Source organism: Lepisma saccharinum, chromosome 3 (genome assembly GCF_977018435.1).
Source record: "Lepisma saccharinum chromosome 3, izLepSacc3.1, whole genome shotgun sequence".
NCBI lineage: Eukaryota > Metazoa > Arthropoda > Insecta > Zygentoma > Lepismatidae > Lepisma > Lepisma saccharinum.
In genome coordinates this window covers 74,244,608-74,264,926 of record NC_139231.1, presented here as the reverse complement: position 1 = coordinate 74,264,926, position 20,319 = coordinate 74,244,608, and the positions used below count along the sequence as shown (strand labels likewise).

At 34.7% G+C, this 20,319-nt stretch overlaps 1 protein-coding gene across 1 annotated transcript in view; it reads right to left on the bottom strand.

The window, feature by feature from the left end:
* Nucleotides 1–20,319, bottom strand: part of LOC145985143 (2-oxoadipate dehydrogenase complex component E1) — a 66,671-nt gene that overhangs the window by 43,820 nt on the left and 2,532 nt on the right. Inside the window, exons 2-5 of the mRNA XM_083118806.1 lie at nucleotides 4,974–5,094; nucleotides 3,562–3,730; nucleotides 2,408–2,627; nucleotides 1,037–1,198 (exon numbers count right to left, since the gene is read on the bottom strand). Of these exons, the coding sequence (XP_082974932.1) occupies nucleotides 1,037–1,198; nucleotides 2,408–2,627; nucleotides 3,562–3,730; nucleotides 4,974–5,094 (672 nt within the window). The remainder of the gene's footprint in view (nucleotides 1–1,036; nucleotides 1,199–2,407; nucleotides 2,628–3,561; nucleotides 3,731–4,973; nucleotides 5,095–20,319) is intronic.

Below are 20,319 nucleotides of genomic sequence, written 5' to 3'. Positions count from 1 at the left end.
AAGTGAGTTTGAAGCATTTGGATTCAAGGAAAAATCATGGTGTCAAACTAACAATGAGAACTCTTCAAAAGGTTGAATATTAATAGTTTAGGAAGCCATAAACTTGTTTTCATAAACATAAACCCAATGGTGATGCAAATCAATAAGAATAATTCTATACATGAGCAATTTGGGAGTAAAACTTGATAACCTCTAAGAGCATGAAACTGAGAAAAACCCAAGTGAAAGTTCGTCCATTGCATTGTGACTTATGTATTACCCAGATTTTCCTGTGTTTTGGCCCATTACCTGCTACTCAATAGACCTTGTTCACTGATGTATGAGCAACAGGAGGCTGTGCAACAACTGTACCTAATGTTACCTCAAGTTTGAATTGAGCGTGTGATTTTTTTTTTTTTTTTTTTGTATTTTCATTAATTTAAATGCTTTTCTGCCACTTTTGGCTAGTTGTGATGATAGAAATGATTATTAGATGAACTTGATAAAGATACACAAAGCTGATGGTGAGATCAAAAGTTGATCACTTAACATGCTCAGCCATCAAGGCAGCTCATGAGAGTTAGGTCACAAGAATTTAGAATAAATTCATGTACAAAATTAATCGAGAATAAACATTAAATTCCCAGTACCAATAATTACTGGGGTTCAGTGAATTCCTTGTCAGTCGATTCCATGAATCCACTAAAATTACCATTAACATGCAATTCTCTAGGCTGCAGTTCATTACAGAGTATTTTACAAGTATCACTCCAATTAACTCACGATGTTGGTTCTCAATTAGAATGAACATAGAACGGCTCAAACTGAATATGAATGCACTTAGCTACGTATATTAAGCTAAACATGAGCCTATTATCAGAAATGAACCAAACTGTTAACTACACAATTCAGGAACTAAATCTTTAAAAAAAATGAAAGAAATCAAACAAATTATAATTACACCCACTGGAAAATACAATGGTTTACTTTTAAAAAATGGCCATATTTGTTATACTAAATACTGTGAAGTTAATAAATATTAGACCAACATACTTACTTAAATGGCTTAAAACATCACCAGTGGCTTTCACGTCGGATGGAAACTCAGATTTTCCTTTCAACTTTGAAAACATTGCAACAGGTGGGAACTTCAACATGCCAGTCAAAAGACTCAATCGACCACGATGAGGCATACCAACAATGACTTGTTCAACGCCATCTGTAAGGTATAACAAAAGAAAGGTTAAATACCTATAAAAAGCTCACACATTTTGAAGCAAGATGCAGTCATGCTAGGTGTGAAATTCCATTTGCAGTGAAGTCATGACTTTTCTCATAGCCAGGAGACCTGAAAAATAACTGTGGATATAGGAAAAGTACATGCATACATGAAGTTAATAAAATGGTCACATGCCTATATACATCAACAATATGTATAAAACACACTGTGTGGTGTGTTTAGTAGCCACTTTCGTTTTTCATATAACTGAAATCAACTATATGGTATCACTGTTAAGTTTCCTGCACTGGAACGACGACATATGTGGGCAAAATATATTCTACATCCTCAGCATAAATAAAAAACAAACAAACTAATAGTGAATTGCAATACTGAAATTCAAAGATAAGGTAAAGTTACCTCATGCTCATTGCACCATGCCATGCATAGGAGGAAGTGGATGTAGAGCACCACACATTCATGATCTTGGTTATTTGTTGAGGGGATGCAATCAGCACCAACCTATGACAGCCTTTACCCCCCACCCCCACCAAGGTATCTATTTATGAGAGGCTCAGTGAAACCCAGAGTCACTTTACAGAGGAATGGGGTTAAAAAAATTCCCACTTTAAATACCCATCCCTGGAATCAAACTCAGGTCTCTCATGTGACAGTCAGGTACCCTGCTGACTTGACCACTATGGCTACGAAATTCAAAGGTAATTCAGTTATTTGACATGAACAGCACCGTATTGTTACTTTTTACTTGTGAAAGTGAAAACTGAACTTTCTATGCATATTAAGAAATTGCTGACTTGCTCTCTTCTCATATGATACACATACTCTTTTTTTTTTTTTTTTGGAGAAAAGACATGTTCTCAAAACGGTGAAATAGATAAAGAAAGTACATCATGCCTAAAGAATACAAGAATATTCCTGGCTATACTGGAAATTTCAGTAAATGACAAGTTAAACCAAAACCACATTCCTGGGAAACTTGTAAACAGCAGCCCTATTTTAAATTCCCAGATCTTGCATTTTCCCCCCATTATGCACACAATATTCATGGTCCCTATAAAGATTTACACAATACAATTTCTTGAACTTCAGATTCTCCTGCATTTCACATTTTTTTAAAAATTTTAAATTTGTTTTTGGCCTCCTGAAAAAAATGTATACCCATAACATTGCCTAAGGCAAAAAAATTACCTTTGGCAGATAATGCAAGAAACTCCTGAAAAAAGCCCATCATACTCTCTGCTCCTTCCCCGCCATATCGTTTGACTGTCACAAACTTGGTGGCCATGAAATTCTCAAACACTTGTGACTTGAGCATTTCTTTCATCAAGAGTTTCTTACGGTTATTTTCTAGCTCTTCATAAACAAGCTGCTCCATTCTTCTTGCAAACCAGGCCCTTTCTTCTTCGGTCTGAAGTGAAAAAACAGCCAATGTGAATTTAATCATAACAAAGCAACAGAATCAAATATTACAGCAATTAGAAGCAACTTGTGACATATAGACATTGGTAATGGAATACATCCAAATACATTCAAATTTGAATCCTTTTCAGTACTTTTTAATGATAAAATTTGAGACGCTTTCTGACAGCTAATAAACAATTTCCCTTTTTGTAGTTGCATTTTCCTTATCTGATATCACATTTCTGAAACATTTGGCTATTTGTCACAATAGGTATGAAATAGTGATTACATGAAATAGATGAAGGACAGTCAGGACAGGCCAAGACTTGACACACGAGAGTTTAGAATGGACTTTTAAAAATACATCCCCTTAAATCAGCAAAATCAAACACATTCTACATAATGCTGACGCTAAAATAAGTCTTGACGGGATAATTACTTTCTACAATGCTATACTGATTGCATTTCAAAACTGGCAGCTGGGAAACAACAAATCAACGATCAGTTGACTTCTCTTCTACTGACATTGGGCATTTTCGTGTCACAAGGTACCCGAACGTTGCTGGCAGAACGAAACATGAGCATCGGATACACAGCAAGTTACAAAACGTACTGTAAAATGGGGGAGAGAGAGAGAGTGTTGATAAGCACCAAAAATTGTACAAGTACACCATGCATGGAAAAACAGTTCACAAAACACCCAAACACTGTACAAACAGAAGACAACAGACGAACGCTTGACAACGTGGTAACAGGAGAGAGATGTTACTCCTGCAGCTTTTACTTCGCAACTCAGGCTGTTGATACTCATCGAAGCACACACCCCCGAAGACGATTGGTGGACAGATAGAGCTTTGTAGGTCAGCTGCCAGTTGTGTCTGCAATCAGTATAAAAGTAACAGAAAATGATTCGAGTGACAAACACATTCAATGAATCTTACCTCAAGATATTCAAACTCAGCACTAATGGGACCACAATATGCTTTCTTCAAGAACTCTACCACTTCATTCAAAGATACTTCATCACTGCTCATGGACAATATTTCTTTGGTGGAGAATCTGGTCTCTTCTTGAAGTCCATACCTTGTTGTTTCTAATTCTTCTACTGGGCTACAATATCAATAATAATTATAACAATGATAATAATAATTACTAGGGCTGAGCTGATGTATCAGAAAGTATCAGTTGGAAGCTATTCACCATTAGCAACAGATGCTTTCTGGAGTTTGGACATTACATAGGACGTAAGTCAAAATGTCACATGACACTGGAAATTATGCAAAATGGTAAAATTTCATTTATTTTGCACCAGTAATTCTGTGAAAAATCGATTTTGTTATTAAACAACATCTAATTTGATATTCCAATGTAATTATTGAATATACAAAGAAAAATGCTGGTAAATTGTTGCATATGATTGCAGTGGAGCAGTTACATATTCATTTTAATCAATATTTTGAACAACTACTAAAGTATTACAATTTTTAAGCTCTGGTATTGGTGAGGATCAGGTATTTAGCCTCCACAAAAGTGTTGTGTGGCCAGGTCCTGCAAGATATTTAAACTGTGGAAAAGCATCGGCTGATATGAGCAAAAAAACTCAACTGATGCTTTCGATACTGCAAATATCGGCTTCCACAAATGAGCATACAAATATTCCATACCTTTTGCTAGATTCAAACTAATAAGATCTAGTTTTGTAGCTAGGTTTGTTGTTGATGGAAACGTGGAGCTAACATGACAGATATTAGATAATACATAATATACTTTGGTGTAAATAATGTGGTAGCACAGTAACAAAGCCAGCTTTACCTTCTTGCCAAGCTGAAAAATATATTATTTTAAATTATTTTGTACTGTACTTACTGCAAATAACTTATTATTTTTTTAAAAGTGACTTATAAGGGACAAGGATCAAGCATATACTCTAAACAACTATGGCTTAAAAAAAATAAGAAGAACTGAAAGATCTCCATGTCCCATGAAACACAAATTTTGTATCAGCATGCAAAAACTACAAATTACTGAAATATTTGGTCCAAAATTTGTTTGAGCAAGAGAGATTACACACCGAAGTAACATGTGCTATGTGTCACTTGAGGAATTCATCAATTGAATGCAGGTTTGTACAGCCTGTTATGCTGCTACGGTGTGCAATGTTATTATTGATTGACTCATCTCTGATGTCACATGCACACTTTATGTGATGCATCGAAGCTTCTGGATACTACCTTGTGGAAACTCAAACTAATAATATACCACTATGCACAGTCATTCATATGATATATAAAAATCAAGTCTCTAATACCATAATATAATACTAACCTAACAAAAATCATCTTTAATAACTAACCTTACACCATAAATATTAATTGGATTTATGTTCGCTACTTTGTGTGCATGCTGCCTGTAAGCATCCACTAGTCTGAAGAAGTTACTCTGTTTCATCCGTGACTGAATTGCCTCTTGGGAAACTGAAATAGAGATCAGAAATTCATTAGCTGCAATTCTTGTACATGTACAAGGAATATTTAGAGAACTGGATAGCAATATGGGGGTTCTCACATGAACTCCAAATGTAATTCTCTGAGATTTCTCCAGTGGCGTATTCTCCCATGTTATCTGGTTCACTGCCGGTATACCAACTTTGTTCATAGAAATTGCCGGAAAATTTGAGTTGTTGGATTTCTGTTTCTGTTTTACTTGCATGCCTGCATTGGTGTTTTATTTTTATTGTATATAATTAATATATAATAAATACATACAAAAAATAAAAATGTGGTAAACCAGATCAAGTTTTCAGAATATGCCACTGGATTTCTCAGAGTTTTACAGAATCCTCAATTTATTCCCGAGTGCTCAATACATAGTACATTTCTTATTTTTTTTACAACAGTCTCCCCCATTTCCCCTCATGGATGTACCACCCCAGGCCCATACCCAGATGGGGGGGGCAAGGGGGCCAGGCCCCCCATCAAGCCATGAAGTATTCTGATGCAAACCTTTTTGCAAGAATTTAAATTTTTGCTTGTATAAATGAATGGGTTGTCTCTGGAGAAAGGCAGACTCCAGAAGTCGGCAGTCTACTATATTTAGTAATTTTAGTTTTATAACCATTTATGCGAAGCTACTAAATGTTCCAAATTTGTCGGGACAGTTCACCATATTAACTCCCTGTTTTGACTTTTTTCGAACTGCACTCTTGATGAGAAAATGTCCTCTTTTTGTGGTTAATTTACATTCAGACATGTTCTTCATTATAAGGATAATTCCATAGCGTTGGTCACATTCAGGTTACGAATTCCCATGGCAGAAGGGGGATCTCCTACCTTCCCACCAACAATCTTGTTCTATTAAAATTTTTCCCCCATTAAAATTTTAAGAGGGTAAGAGTTTGTTTTATAAGCAATTAGTTTGGACTTCAAACATACTTTACTAAGAATAACATCATAAACACATACAAAGAAGGAATAACAAAGAATGATGTCTGCCTGTACGTGAATGTTGCATACATCTTCTGTTCTCTCTCTCTCTCTCTCTCGCTCTTTCTTTAGGGCTGGTAACGTACTTCTACAGTCATAGATAAGATTTTAAAATTATATCAAATTGGACTAGTAAGAAATGGAGCCATAGCTGTGAAGGTGGTTGTCATTGTCACCCTAGGTCCCTGGAACATAGAAATTAGACCGACCTGTTATTTCTCCTCCATTTCTCACCTTCTTTCATCGGGAATAAAACATAGCACTTACATTTTAATTTAATATGAAACTAATGTCTTCTTAAAGTTTCTCATTTTCTGTCCTTCCACCTAGTTACCTTTAATTTGCAATCGATTTTGCAGATGTGAACAATAACACACACTGCTTCAATGAAGATGGTGTGGGATGCAAAACAGACTCTTCTTTTATTAGGCACATTTCTTGAATGCTAAGTTTTCTTTTCATCGGATTCAATGGAAAAGAGTAAGTACATAAAATTTCTACAATGTCTAAGTATGCCAGCTACATCTAGGTAGGGGGGGGGGGTGCAAATTCGATGCAGGGGGTACAAAAATCATTCTCGTCCTGGTCGCTGAAATCTCTAGCTACAACTCTGATAAGGAAATATTTAAGGCTGAGCCGATACCACTTTGAACCAATACCGATGCCGATACTCTGACCGATTCCCACCGATACAGATACTTTAAAATTGCAATAATTAAAATTTGTTTAAAATATTGATCAATATTGGTGTGTAAATTTTCTTCTCCAACTATATGCATCAATTTACAAAGAAATTTGCTTTAGAATATTCAAGAATTGCATCAGAATATTAAAATAGATATTATGTAATCACGAAATATAGTTTTCCGTGCAAAATAAAAAAAGCTTGAATTTTACATAATTTCTAGAATAATGAAGACTCTGCGAAAGTGTCACACGGCAATTTTGCGGACCCCTTTTGAAAGATCAAAATGCTGGAAAAGAATCTGCTGGTATTGCTAGATGAATTTCAACTAGAGTTGCAAAAAAGCCGGCTTTTTTGAATGGATGTTTTTTTTTCGATAAAAAGCCAGCTTTTTTTGGGAAAAAATGGAAATTTTGGCTTTTTACCAATTACAGCTAAACTATTTCACTTGAAGTTACTGTTATGAGTTTACAGGTTTATAGTGACATATTTTACAACTAGCTAAAAAAAATTACATTTTGTAGCAGCCAAGAGACAAATAGTGGCCAATCCCAGTGGACACATATTGTATAGTGGTTCAGATACAATTTTAACCCTAGCTTACTGAGGGGGAGAGGACTTGCAGGCTCACCACATTTACTTTTTAGATTTTTTCAACTGTTCGAAAATAAACTACATTGTTCCCTAGGATGTTCCAAATATTTCTGCATTGCTTTTGTTCATAAAAAAAACATAAATGTAATGTAAATAGGAGGCAAAATGCACTTGGTGGGCTTATCAGGCACCATCTTTAAATGAGTCTGATTCGAGACACTCATGCCAGTGACAGTGTACATTTACTTGGTAATGATGGTACTTATTATATTTAATAAATTGCACCTCTACAAACATAAAGACATTAATAAAAAAATATTATGGATTTTGTAAGTTTTAGTGAATGATGGGATACACTCATGCAATAATTGGTTATTATTTTTTATTAATGATAGTAATTTTTGTAATTATTATAATTAATAAATGACTGCACATATATAATCAGCAAAGGAAGCAGTGATTCAATAATAAAATGGTTTCTTGAATTCTAGTGATAAGAAAAGTGTTGGCCTGTGAGTCGCCCCCTGATATGTAAGTTTCTTGTACAGGATGGGTAAGTTAGGATTAAAACTAAATGTGTAGTCTTGATGAGCACATCTGACCATGAAATGTACTTAAAACAAACTTTTACATGCTTGCGTCTCAATTTAAATGTTGATGTCATAAAATATGAAACAAATGTTAATATCAAAATATTCCCTGTTTCGGAACAATCAAAAATCTTTACTGTTCACAACACATATGCAGAAGTATACGAATTACGTGAACGTGTGTATATATCCTGTTTAACGGAGCTTTGAGGCGGAAGCGACATGTGGCTCCTGGAAACAAACCCTTAGAAGTAAATACAACCTTTTGAACCGAAGCAACATAAGCTGCAAGTATCACTTGTCACTTGGCCTGTACCGTTTTCTCAGGGAACTTTCAGAACGAAGCAACAAGTGGCATGTGTCACTTGGAAGCAAGCCCTCAGTAATCCATTCACTTTTTGAACAGAAGTGCGACAATGAGCTAAACATGTCACTTGCATGTTGCTCGGACTATACTGTTTTCCCAGTGGTGTACATAGTGCCGCTTCGGTCTGTTGCTCTTGCATGTACGGTGAATGTTTTGCTTTATTCTTAAGGAGACTGTGTTGCTTGTCATTTGGGACTTCAGTCTGAAAGCTCCTTCAATGGCACGCATCATGTCACCTTGGTCTTGTTTGTGCATGTGTGGTGGATGCTTGCTTGCAGACTGAAGGGGCCCATGTCACTTCAATGTGACACCCCCCACTGCCATGTGTTGCTTCGGTCTGAATGTTCTCTATACTGAATAAGATTGGTAGCTACTTCATCAGACATTAAGATTTAATTTAGCCTGTAAATCACAGAGAACAAATTGCAAGTACTGTTTATAATCATGAATGGGCCTCTGGAGTGGAATAAAGTAATGCTGTTGCCTTGTAATAGGAAGGGGTCTGAGTGCTTCGGATCTCATTTCAATCTGTAGGTACAGTCAAGATTTCTTAAATAGAACTTTTCCCCCCATTTGCGGCAAGTCTTATTTGCTTCTGCTTCAGTTTCAGTGCCAGTGTTGTTCAACCAACGAGCCAGAAAAGGTCCATTGCACCCAGGGATTGACGACTAATTTAAATCTAATTTTATATTTGAAAGCAAGTTCTATACATAATTGAACTATGATTATGCCATAGTTAATATACTTGAGGTCAAATATAAAATTAGATTTGATTTTGTGTTTTAAGTCCACTTTTTTTTTATGCAAAATAAGGCTAATCGGGACTGGACCTACAGTTTCAAGTGTGATCTGAACCATTTGTGCCTTCATCGGGTATTGAACCCGGGACCCCTCGATTACAAGGTGATGACGATATCGCTACACCATCGGGGAGGCCCATAAAATTAGATTTAAATTAGTCATCAACCCCTGGGTGCATATTAATATTAATTAAGGGTGCACATTAATTTCCATATAAACTTTAAAGATCAGAAATGTATTTAAGGGTGAAATTGTTGGGATCACGGCATCGACTTGTAAGAAATAAAATTACTTGGCTGTGGTCTCACAAAGGTCGAGAATTTTTCAACAAGCAGCCAAAACACATCACTAGTTACTCTGTGACCATTTTTAGCAGCCATTTAACCAAATTATACATAATTTACTGGAGAGCCAGAACACAAATATACATATTTTACTGAACATAAAGAGATTTCATACTAGATTTTCAAAAGGTAGAGCAGTATTTTCTTTTTTGGTTCATGTATATGTTCGTATAACAAATTCAAATAGCGAAAATCGTATCATATTATTAGGTTCTATTAAAAACACATACAAAACTACTCTAGTTATGTGTATATGTTTATACTAAATAGATATATTCAATAAGCCTACTGAACTGCCCATTCAAAAAAGCCAGCTTTTTTGAAAACACTGTTTGTCTAGCTACGAATTTCATATTGTAAATTGTATTTCATATTTTGAAATGAGTGTCTATTTTACAGTAGGGATATAAACAAACAACATGGAACAGGAAAAATACTGCCAACTCCAGTATTTTCATTGATTTGAGACACTTTTGTGAAAAAAGCCGTGGAAAAAAACTCCAGTTTTTTTTCCAACCACTTCCAACTCTAATTTCAACCGATACTTTCCGATACCGATACATTGGCATCGGTATCGGCTCAGCCCTAGAAGTATTTCCTTTCGAGAGACCATCAATAGATTTACACCATTATAAAAACATAACACAATAAAAGTATGAAAATTTAATTATCATTTTTAATAAAAAGCAATAATTAACGCTTATAAAAAAAATATTTCACCTATCTTCTAATTTCTTGACATTTTGAACCAGTCATTAAAGGAATTAATTTCATATTTAAGGCATGTGCGACTTACTCATGATTATATAATAAAAGTACTTAAAAAATACAATGAACTACTTACGATTTGTGAGTATACGTTTTATAAAAAACAACGTTTCAAGACACAACTGGTCCCTTTATCAGGTTCACAATCTTGGTGAGTGGAATAAAATATTCTAATTCACGTGGTCATGAAGTGATTCCACTCGCCAAGATTGAGAATCTGATGAAGGGACCAGTTGTGTCTTGAAACATTGTTTCTTATAAAACGTATACTCACAAATTGTAAGTAGTTCATTGTATTTTTTAAGTACTTTTATTAGGAATAAATTTGCTAGTTTATAAATGTACAGCAAATTAATTTCTTTATATATGTTTATAAATATATATATAAATAAATTAATTAATTATTTAATAATTGACATATATTTCAAGACTAATAGTTTTTCTTGTATGTACGCATTGCTTGCATGATAGAATTATTTTCCTGTAGTTTACGGTTATTACAAGCAAAAGAAAACAGTTTTTTTCTTTGTGACGTTTCAGGAGAACACACGCTCCTTTCATCAGACATTTATTTTCATTTTGACTAAAGATACAGTTATAACAATGGTTAGTAATTTTTTAAACAAAAAGAATCTGTTATATAATGGATATTGTCAATGTTACATTGTTGTAATATAGCAACTTAACTGTGAAAAAAGCAGTCTGTTTTATTTTTATTTCAGATTTTTTAAAATTATGAATCCCAAATATCATCAGGTAATTCAAATTCATCATTGTTTTCACAAAGTCTCTTGATGTTTTCTGTTACATTAAATTTTAAAGATGGTGGCTTACTCCATTTGTGAAAAAGAAAACTCCATACTGGATCTATGTTACCATTTTCATTATTTAATTTATTCCAGTGTTCTTCTGCAATGAACGAAGCTTCCCAGACATTCAACTCTGTGTTTCCCGTTAATCTTTTTAAAACCCTTCTCTTTTTAATCAAATGCTTCTCTTGGATGATATGAGTTGACAAACCTGTTCTTGGGTTTAGATTTATAATGTCCAAATCGTGTTCGTGCCATCTTATTGCCATTTTCCTTGCTGTTTGTCCCACATAATCTTTTGAACATGAACAACTTATATTATATATTCCTGTGGTTTCCACATCTGGTAGAGAGTTTCTCGTTTTGAATTCATTAAATGTACATTCCAAACTTCTTGGTGATTTAAAAACAATTTTGAAATTAAAACTTCTAAAAATTTTTGCAATTTTATGTGAGAATCCCTTGTGGAATGGAATGCACACAAATTTCTTTTCAACAGATTTTTCATCTTTGTCAGTATTCTTTTTTCCTTTAGTTTTCTTGCAACTTGTTTTTTGATTTGGTTTATTCTGTTAGTGTGAAAGCCATTTTCTTTTGCTATATTAAAGAGCCTTTCTTCTTCATTTTTGATATCCTCATTATTAGAACATAGTCTTTGTGCTCTCAGGAAAAAAATTAAAAATATGTTATCCATTGTTATACGCGAATGTTCCGATTTGGCATGGATGTATTTTTCCCCCGCTAATTTTTTCCTATGGACTGATGTTTGAATTGTTGAGTCAGTTGTCTTAATTTGCAGATCAAGGAAAGAAATTACATTGTTATTCACATTGTTATGCAAGTGAATTTTATGCGACGATGTGATTCATTTAACAATTTAAATACGTCCATGATGGTGTTCTCATTTTTAGGAATAATTAGCACATCATCTACATATCTGATGTAGAGTTTGATATCCGCACCTATCGCATTAACAATTGGAGATTCTATGTAATGAAGGAAAATGCTGGAGATGATTCCGGATACTGGGTTTCCCATTGATAGACCATTCCTTTGCTGATAGATTTTGCCATCAAATATAAAGAAATTGTAACTTGCACATACAGTAAACCATCGAACCATTTCCCATGATTCTACTGGGTTAACCTTCATCTCAATAAGCCATCTGTGTAATGCATCTATGGCACCTTCTATTGGGACACTAGGATATAAATTTTCAACATCAAAACTTGCAATACGATACTCATTATTCCAAACAATATTTTTTAGTTTCTGTTTCACTTCATATGCATTTTTAACACTGAATGGTGTGTGTTGTTTAATTATAGCAAGTCTTTCAACTAAATATTTGGATAGTTTGTATGCAGGATGTGTGAAAGTTGCAATGATGGGTCGTATTGGAGTTCCCGGTTTGTGAGTTTTCGGTAGTGCAAAGGCAATCGGCAGGGTTGAATTTTTGACAATGAGTTTTTTTTGTTTTTTTTTTCATTTCTCTTGGTATCGTGATACTGCTTTCAATTACTTTCTTTACCTCATTTATTATTTTAGTTATAGGGTTTCGAGAGGTTTCTGTGAAATTGTTTAATTTGAAACATTCTTCCATTTTTCTTTATAGTCCTTAATTCGGATAAGGACAGGTTTATTTTCCTTGTCTGATTTTATTAAGAAAATGTCGTTTTCTTTCAACCAGATCTTGAAACCATGAACTTTTTTCCCCAACCTTATATGCTCTTTCTCCCGTTCTGTGTATTTTGGACCTCTGTTATTTCTTCTGTTGTATTCAAAACTTAACCGTTCATCAAGAGCATCATGTGTGAGACTTCGTAATTTTATCTTTTCCTCCTCATCATCTAAGAAATTCAGTGCTTTCTCTATTGAAATCACAAAATCTTCCTTGTGTATATACTAACCATTGTTATAACTGTATCTTTAGTCAAAATGAAAATAAATGTCTGATGAAAGGAGCGTGTGTTCTCCTGAAACGTCACAAAGAAAAATCTGTTTTCTTATGCTTGTAATAACCGTAAACTACAGGAAAATAAATATTTCAAGACTATTATATATATATATATATAGGAACCAAGATTTCGGGCTTGGCCCCCTCAAAAAATCCTGAGTACGAGCCTGCACCACCCTCACCTCACCTTCTTTATAATTAGAGATGAGTCCAGTTTTATCAGTACTATTTCAGATAATTTTACCGATCTGATGTATTTCTAAATTTGCTGTAAAATTTTTTTATATTTATGAAAAACAATTCTTGTAATGGTTATGTAATGTAAATGTCTACATTTGCAGTTCTTTTTCAAAGAGAAAACCCTTTGCAGTCACATGGTTACATACATTAATAAGGGAGTTAGTAACCATTCAAGGAAGTTTTTGCAATTTTATACTGGATCAGCGGAATATCGGTTATCTGTACCAGTAAATTTTATTTCAGTAGTTTATCAGTAGCAGCAAAAAATTCATATCAGTTCATTTTTTGATACCACGCCATATCATGAAAGATGTTCACCCAACCAACTAACACTTAGATTAAATTTGGCATGTGGTGTTTAGATGAATAACAATTAAACAATTCATCATTAAAAAAAAAAAAAACTTTTCAAAATATTTGACTTGAAGAAAAATTAAAGTCCCTCGATCCCTCGAGTTTCCAGGATGTGTATTGATTTTGACATTTGGGGAGGTTGTAGCCAAGGTAACTTAATATATAAGGTAGCTCCATCTGATAATTGCCGATCATGCACGAGCGCGTGACGTCTTATGGGAGGATCGGTTATGCTCGGTGCCCCTTTGGTTATGTTCGTTCGGGGCTTGGCCGAAGCAAACGGCCGCTATAATTTCTATGCGAGGTTCAGAGAGGGAAAGTGTTTTTATTACTTTGAGGAGGGGGAATTATTAATTATCGAAACTTCGGGATGGTATTGAGGCATTCTTTTAATGATTAGTAACATGACTGATTGATTGAGTTGGTGTTTCAACAAGTCCACTTTATGCACAGAAAGGCTAATCGGGACTGGATCTACAGTTTAAAGTGGGATCCGAACTACTATGTCCCTCCACCGGGTATGGAACCCGGGATTCCTTGATTACAAGGCAACGATGCTACCATTGCGCCATCGGGGAGGCACTAGTAGTAACATAATTGAAAACTCGCAAACGTATTGTGAAAATCCATACTTTTCAAACTTTCTGATCGATGTGTTACAAAGATAGTTGCGCATGTTCTCATTTACCATGTCTTCATTCTATAATCATAGTATACTATAATTTTAACATGCTAAAGAAGAATTGCATGAATGAAAGAGTTAAAAAGGAAATGACCGTTTCATAGATTTATTTTGTTTATTTGTTTCACTCCGCTTTTCTGCCACTTTGGGCTAATCGCGAAGACAAGATAGTAAAATGTCACGTAATTGCCTTCTAACGACAGTAAAGGAATTTACACTTCTTGAATAAAATGTATATTCCGGTTTTATAACATTATGTACACGATATTGAGCATTGTATGAAATAAATATAATGCCCATTAATGAAGTTTTACTACTTCGTTCAATTTAATATTTCACAAATATAATGTGGATGATTTTGTACCTTTCTACTCAGTGTAAACAATGGATGTCATACTCTCCTTTCGTGGAAAATTTTCTTTAAAACAGTAAGCTCTTTGTGGTGTAGTTCACGAACTATATACTTGTGCCACGAGCTCGGCATATAGAATAGTTTTTCCTGGTTATACACGACTAAAATGTATTTGGAAATTGTAATAGGAAAATCCAAGACAAAGTCCAAAAATGAAATTTTACTATTTAACGATTCATACCCTTGTACAGTCCTTCATTGTGATTTCTTGTAACTTATTTGCTATATATTCATTTATGCTTCAGATATATTATCTTAACCTGTTCTAAATGTCACATGTACAAGGGAGAAATTTAATTATCAACATTATTAACCTAATGTCAGTGAACATCAAGTTAAATCTAATTAATGATTATCAATTAAATGGACAGAGTTAATAGAAAAACTATTCTCTGAAGAATTAATTATGTCCTTTGAATTCGTAATTTGGCCCAAGTTTAGATTGCAGGGTGATAATCTCTTCTTTACACACAAAATCGCATGACAAGATTTCGGTACATGTGTACTATATGACTGTATGTATGCCAGAAGTAGACTGCCGTTGTCATGTTAGGGACTTCATGAAATTTCTACATCTCACGCCCTATCCTCAAAGGCATTATTACTGTTTGATTTTTACGATTACCTGGCTTGTCCACCGCAAAGGAATATAAATTATATGGAATTGAAAACAAAAAAATGACTATACGTGAGCTTACCATATTGTCCTTTGCATCTCGCTTTGGCTTTGCTTAATATTATCAATGAGCTAAATTTGCTGTGTGTTCGTAAATTCCTTCCTGTACGCTTGAATTAGTAGGTTAGGTGAATTAGGTTTGGTGTTCTTAGCATCCAGTTTCGAGTAGGTTCAGCTAGTTGCATTCGTATTTGTACACTTTCGCTCTTCGCTTGCACGTACACGTATTATAGCTTTTAATACGCAAAACGATTTCACACAACTGTAACTTATCAGCACGGTAACTTGTACAACCTCACTTTGATATCGAAAATTAACATTTTATGGAAATTACAAACTGGACTTCCGTTTTCAAGGTTTGGGGTTTTATTTACAACACAAATTTTGTAGCACGAAATGCCAATCTTACACTCTACTTCCTCATCCTCCTGTACGTAAAATTTCCGAAAATGTGGAACTCAGAGACCCGAATATAATTAATACGAAATTAAATAAAACAAACTTTTAAACAAATTATTAGTGTAATGTGATTTACAATTAGAGAGAGTTCACACATATTTCATCAATTGCAAAACATCACCTAATATACCTGGCCGGCAACGAAATGAATTCGACACCCATCTTCTTAACGTAGAAAGTCCAGGTAAAGGTATACCAACTGTATTTCTCAAATAAACGTAACATTTTTTTTTGAAACGGCTCGAAGAGTCAACGCTTTGCTTATATCATCTTTAGTCCATAGGGATTTCGTTTTACCGTGTACTAAGTATTGTATTTGAGTGTCACTGAACACTTTCCCCAAGATATTCGTTAGTTTTCTTGTTACATTGTCGGTTAGGTTACGTTGAAGATTTTGAACTTGTTTAGTTTTTTTGGTTAAAGCAAGTTGCAAGAGCTTGTTCTTAATCTTTAACTTATTAATTTCTTTATGTAAATGTGTGTTGTTCTTCTGTAAGCGATGAATAGTGTTTTCCAACAACGAAACATTGCTAGCAGTTTCTGTACCTACGTCTATTTTTCTTTTTTTCGGCAACATAATATTTAGCTTATTTAAGGAATGTTTACTTATTTCACACCTTTCGTAGCGTACATCTCCACAGTCTTTATCAGCACATCCCAAAAATGATTCATGTTTTGAAGAGGAAGGTTCAGGAGAATTTGCTACACCACATTCTCTATTATTTTGCACTGAAGTAATATGGTGTAATTTTAGTGATGGCACTGCAGTTGGCTTCAGTACTTTCTTTGTTGGCAAACACAGAAGTTCTGCTGTTAGATCTCGCACATAGTCTTCTTTACAAAAATGGGCACTGAACACTCTCGCATTTTTAATATTAATATTATGTTCTCGATCACAAGCACGAATCCACCGTTTACTTACACGATTATCAGCTTGAAATCTATAATATTTTATATCACTTCCTTTAGTTTTTTGGTTATAATTCTCACAGCTTGTTACTGCACAATTAGGCATGATTATAGGTGGAATGAACAAAACAATCTCATTTCAAGAGAAATAATACAATAAAAATATATCGAATGCGACAAAATAAATAACCTGCTTGTTCAGATTTTTGCGACGTGTTAGTAGTTAAATGCCTAATAACCTTGGCTAAATGTACCCCGCACCAAACTTACTGCACATAGCAACGAGCACCGTCAAACCCGATCCTCCCAGATGACGTAATGCATACATACTTCACATAGCAACGAGCACCCCCTGGGTTGTAGCTACTGTAGAAGGTTGGAGTCAACTGGATATTATAATGTACTTTTCACCTGCTATCCTAATTTTACCGGAACTCAAGCTTGGAGCATAAGTGTGGAGTGAATATTTATTTTTATGATTGTTATTGCTTTGAAGTTTCTCAGTCACTAGTGCACTAACTTTCGAACTTCTGAGACTTCTTTTTTTAATTTTGTTTGAATTGTTGTTTTGAAGTCCACTAATTTGGACTGAACCTACAGTTTAAAGTTGAACCAAAACCACTGTACATGTGCCTCCACATTGTTTACAAGGCAACGACATTACTACTGTGCCATAGCCATTGGAGAGGTCCTTCTGAGAGTTTTTGTCTCCCCAAATGTTATTCTGGTCTCTGCTCCTAACACTTTATCTGACTGGTATTGGGGGAAATATAAATTAAAGTACAGCATGTCAGTCCTTAAAACAGTGGTCTTGTGACCACGTAACTTTCTTTCGTGGGATGTGAACTTACTACTACTTCTTCTTCTTTTTTTTTTTGCATGTTTTCCTTCTAAATACTATTTTTGCATGTATGGTAAAACGAAGATAACAGGAAAACATGACAGATAAAAATGAGTTTGTTTTTAAGTCCACTTTATGCAATGAAAGACTAATCAGGACTGAACCTGCAGTTTAAAGTGGGATCCGAACCACTACATCAGACATCAAACACCAGGAGAGATAAATATGAATGACAAAATGCTAGAATTAGAAAATTACTTGAAGAATCATACTCAAGTGTGTGACAGAAAATGATGAAGAAAGTGAATGTCAACTCGTCAAATACACTGATGAAACTGATGCTGATCACGAAGAAATCCAACACTGAGTCTGAATGAGAATCACCATCCAAAAAGGAAAACAGGGAATGGAAGCGTGGGGCAAACTGCCAGCATTTGACGTCTCTCCCATTGCAGATCTATTTTCGCTGTCCTGTTCCATGCAGTAACACCTGTCCGCACACCATCCATTACTGATATGCATGCTGCTTTGCAGAATGATGATAATCACACAAATCCAAAAGGTATATATCCACATTTTTTCTTATTTCAAAGACAGGAAAGTTAATGCTAAAACTAACCATCCATGGAATATACATCCTAGGTCTGCGAATGTTTGTTCTCCAGCTAGAAACATTGGGTTCTGCAAATTGTAAATTTTCGAACTGTAATATTCAAGTTTCCACCTAACTGATTGCTATTTGTAAAATTAGTTTTGAATTAGTATCACAAAATAGTATATACGTTTTTAAATATTTAACTTACCATGAAACATATAAATACTTTTTTAAAAAAAGGAATCCAAAAACCCCTCTCTTTCATTTCTTTCCTAAGTCCCATATGAAAAAAAAAAATCTACATAATAGCACTAAAAGAGCTATTGAAATTAGGGCTGAAGGGGGTGCGAAAATCATTCTCATCCTGGGTGCAGAAATCTCTAGCTACAACTCTGATAAGGAAATATTTAGGGCTGAGCCGATACCACTTTGAACCAATACCAATACTCTCACCGATACCGATACCAATACTTGTATAATTTCAATTTAAAATAAAAAAGGATAATTATATATATGTGTGTGTGTAATTTTTATTATTATTACATTTTATACGTATGCACTTCTGACGAGGAGCGATGAATTAATTAACCCACTAAACGATGCTCTCTTCCAACGTTGCATCCAAACATTATTATTTTTTTTTTTTTAGATAAGTGACAATTGATCAGATGTTTCAAATATTTGAGAAATATTAAGTGCAGCTAAGAGTGAGGCAATAGTCGTTGTCGTCCCCCTCTACCCCAATGTTGAAAAATGAGATCATGCCTCTTCAACCTCCTCTAAAAGTAAGGGAACACTCTTCCCAAACTAACATTATCATCCGTGAACATAAGAATAATTGGCGATTTTCCATCCCTGGACATGACGTCTAAAACTAACAGTAAAGCTGTAATGTGAAACCAAACTTGTCTCTTTTTTGTCCTTTATCAAAAAGAATAAAATTTAGTAAACAAAATTTGGAGCAAATGTACAATATAGAGAATATCTCCAATTTTGTTAATATTTGGTATACTAACTAAATTTGGCCTTCTAATCACGAATCTGTTGTTAAAATACGGGGGTCACGTGTGGAAATCGGGGAAAAGGCGATAAAAGTGGAATTATTTTAGAGCTGTATCGCATTGTTTTATGAACAAAATTTTAACTAAGCTTGCCTAACCTAACCTTACTGGAAATGGTTCGTGGGGCTATCCGTGAATGGTTTGTGGGGCTACCTGGGCTAGAGCTTTCTCACTGCGCAAGATGCCATTTTTCTAGAAGAATGCTCAAACACCATTGCCAATATTACCAGCCACGTCCATCCTCCACTTAAATAACTGTTGCACATTAACAATTTTATCACTCCTCTGTTCTGCCATGCTTCAACGATTAATGATCTGCAAGTAACAAAGCAACAATTAATGCTCTGAAGTAACGAAGAAGCAGTGTGGCAATGCTGTAGACAGCACAACGAATGCCCAACGTCACATGTTTATATCATCAAACATGGTTCCTATGTTTCTGTATGGAGAATGATCGCGGTAATGAAGAACGTAATTTTGCAACATATATAGACGTAAGTGTACAATTTCTATACGTCACCCCCAAAATCTTAACTCCAGATACGTTACCAGGACTGCATATTTAGTGAGTATAAGAAGTAGGAAAGAAATTGGAGATATTCTCTGTATTGTACATTCTTACCCAACATTTAAGGAGAGAATGAAAACTTGTCAGTCTCTTGCTTCTATATCACGTGATCGACTTCAGTACAGTGATATTGTGACTTTGCTTTCAATATAATATACTATCGGAAAATGATTTCTAAGAAAAGTACATGCAAAGTTCTATCGCTCGGCGTGGAAGGAAATCCAAACACATCACTACACTTTCCACAAAGTGCCATCAAATGTCGTTCAAAGAAAATTAGGTAAACTTCAATAGCGTCCCAATGGATTTCTTCATTTTTACACAAGAAACTACTTACCGAAATGAGTTTCTGTAGCATTTAGAAGTTCTTGTTGGTATTTCTTTCATCAAGAAAAACCGATGTTGTCCATATATGCTAAATTGAACGAAATGAGTTTTAATGGAACCTAATCTAACCTCGTAGGCATACCTCATCCCCGTGATGGTTCGTGGGGCTATCGTGAAT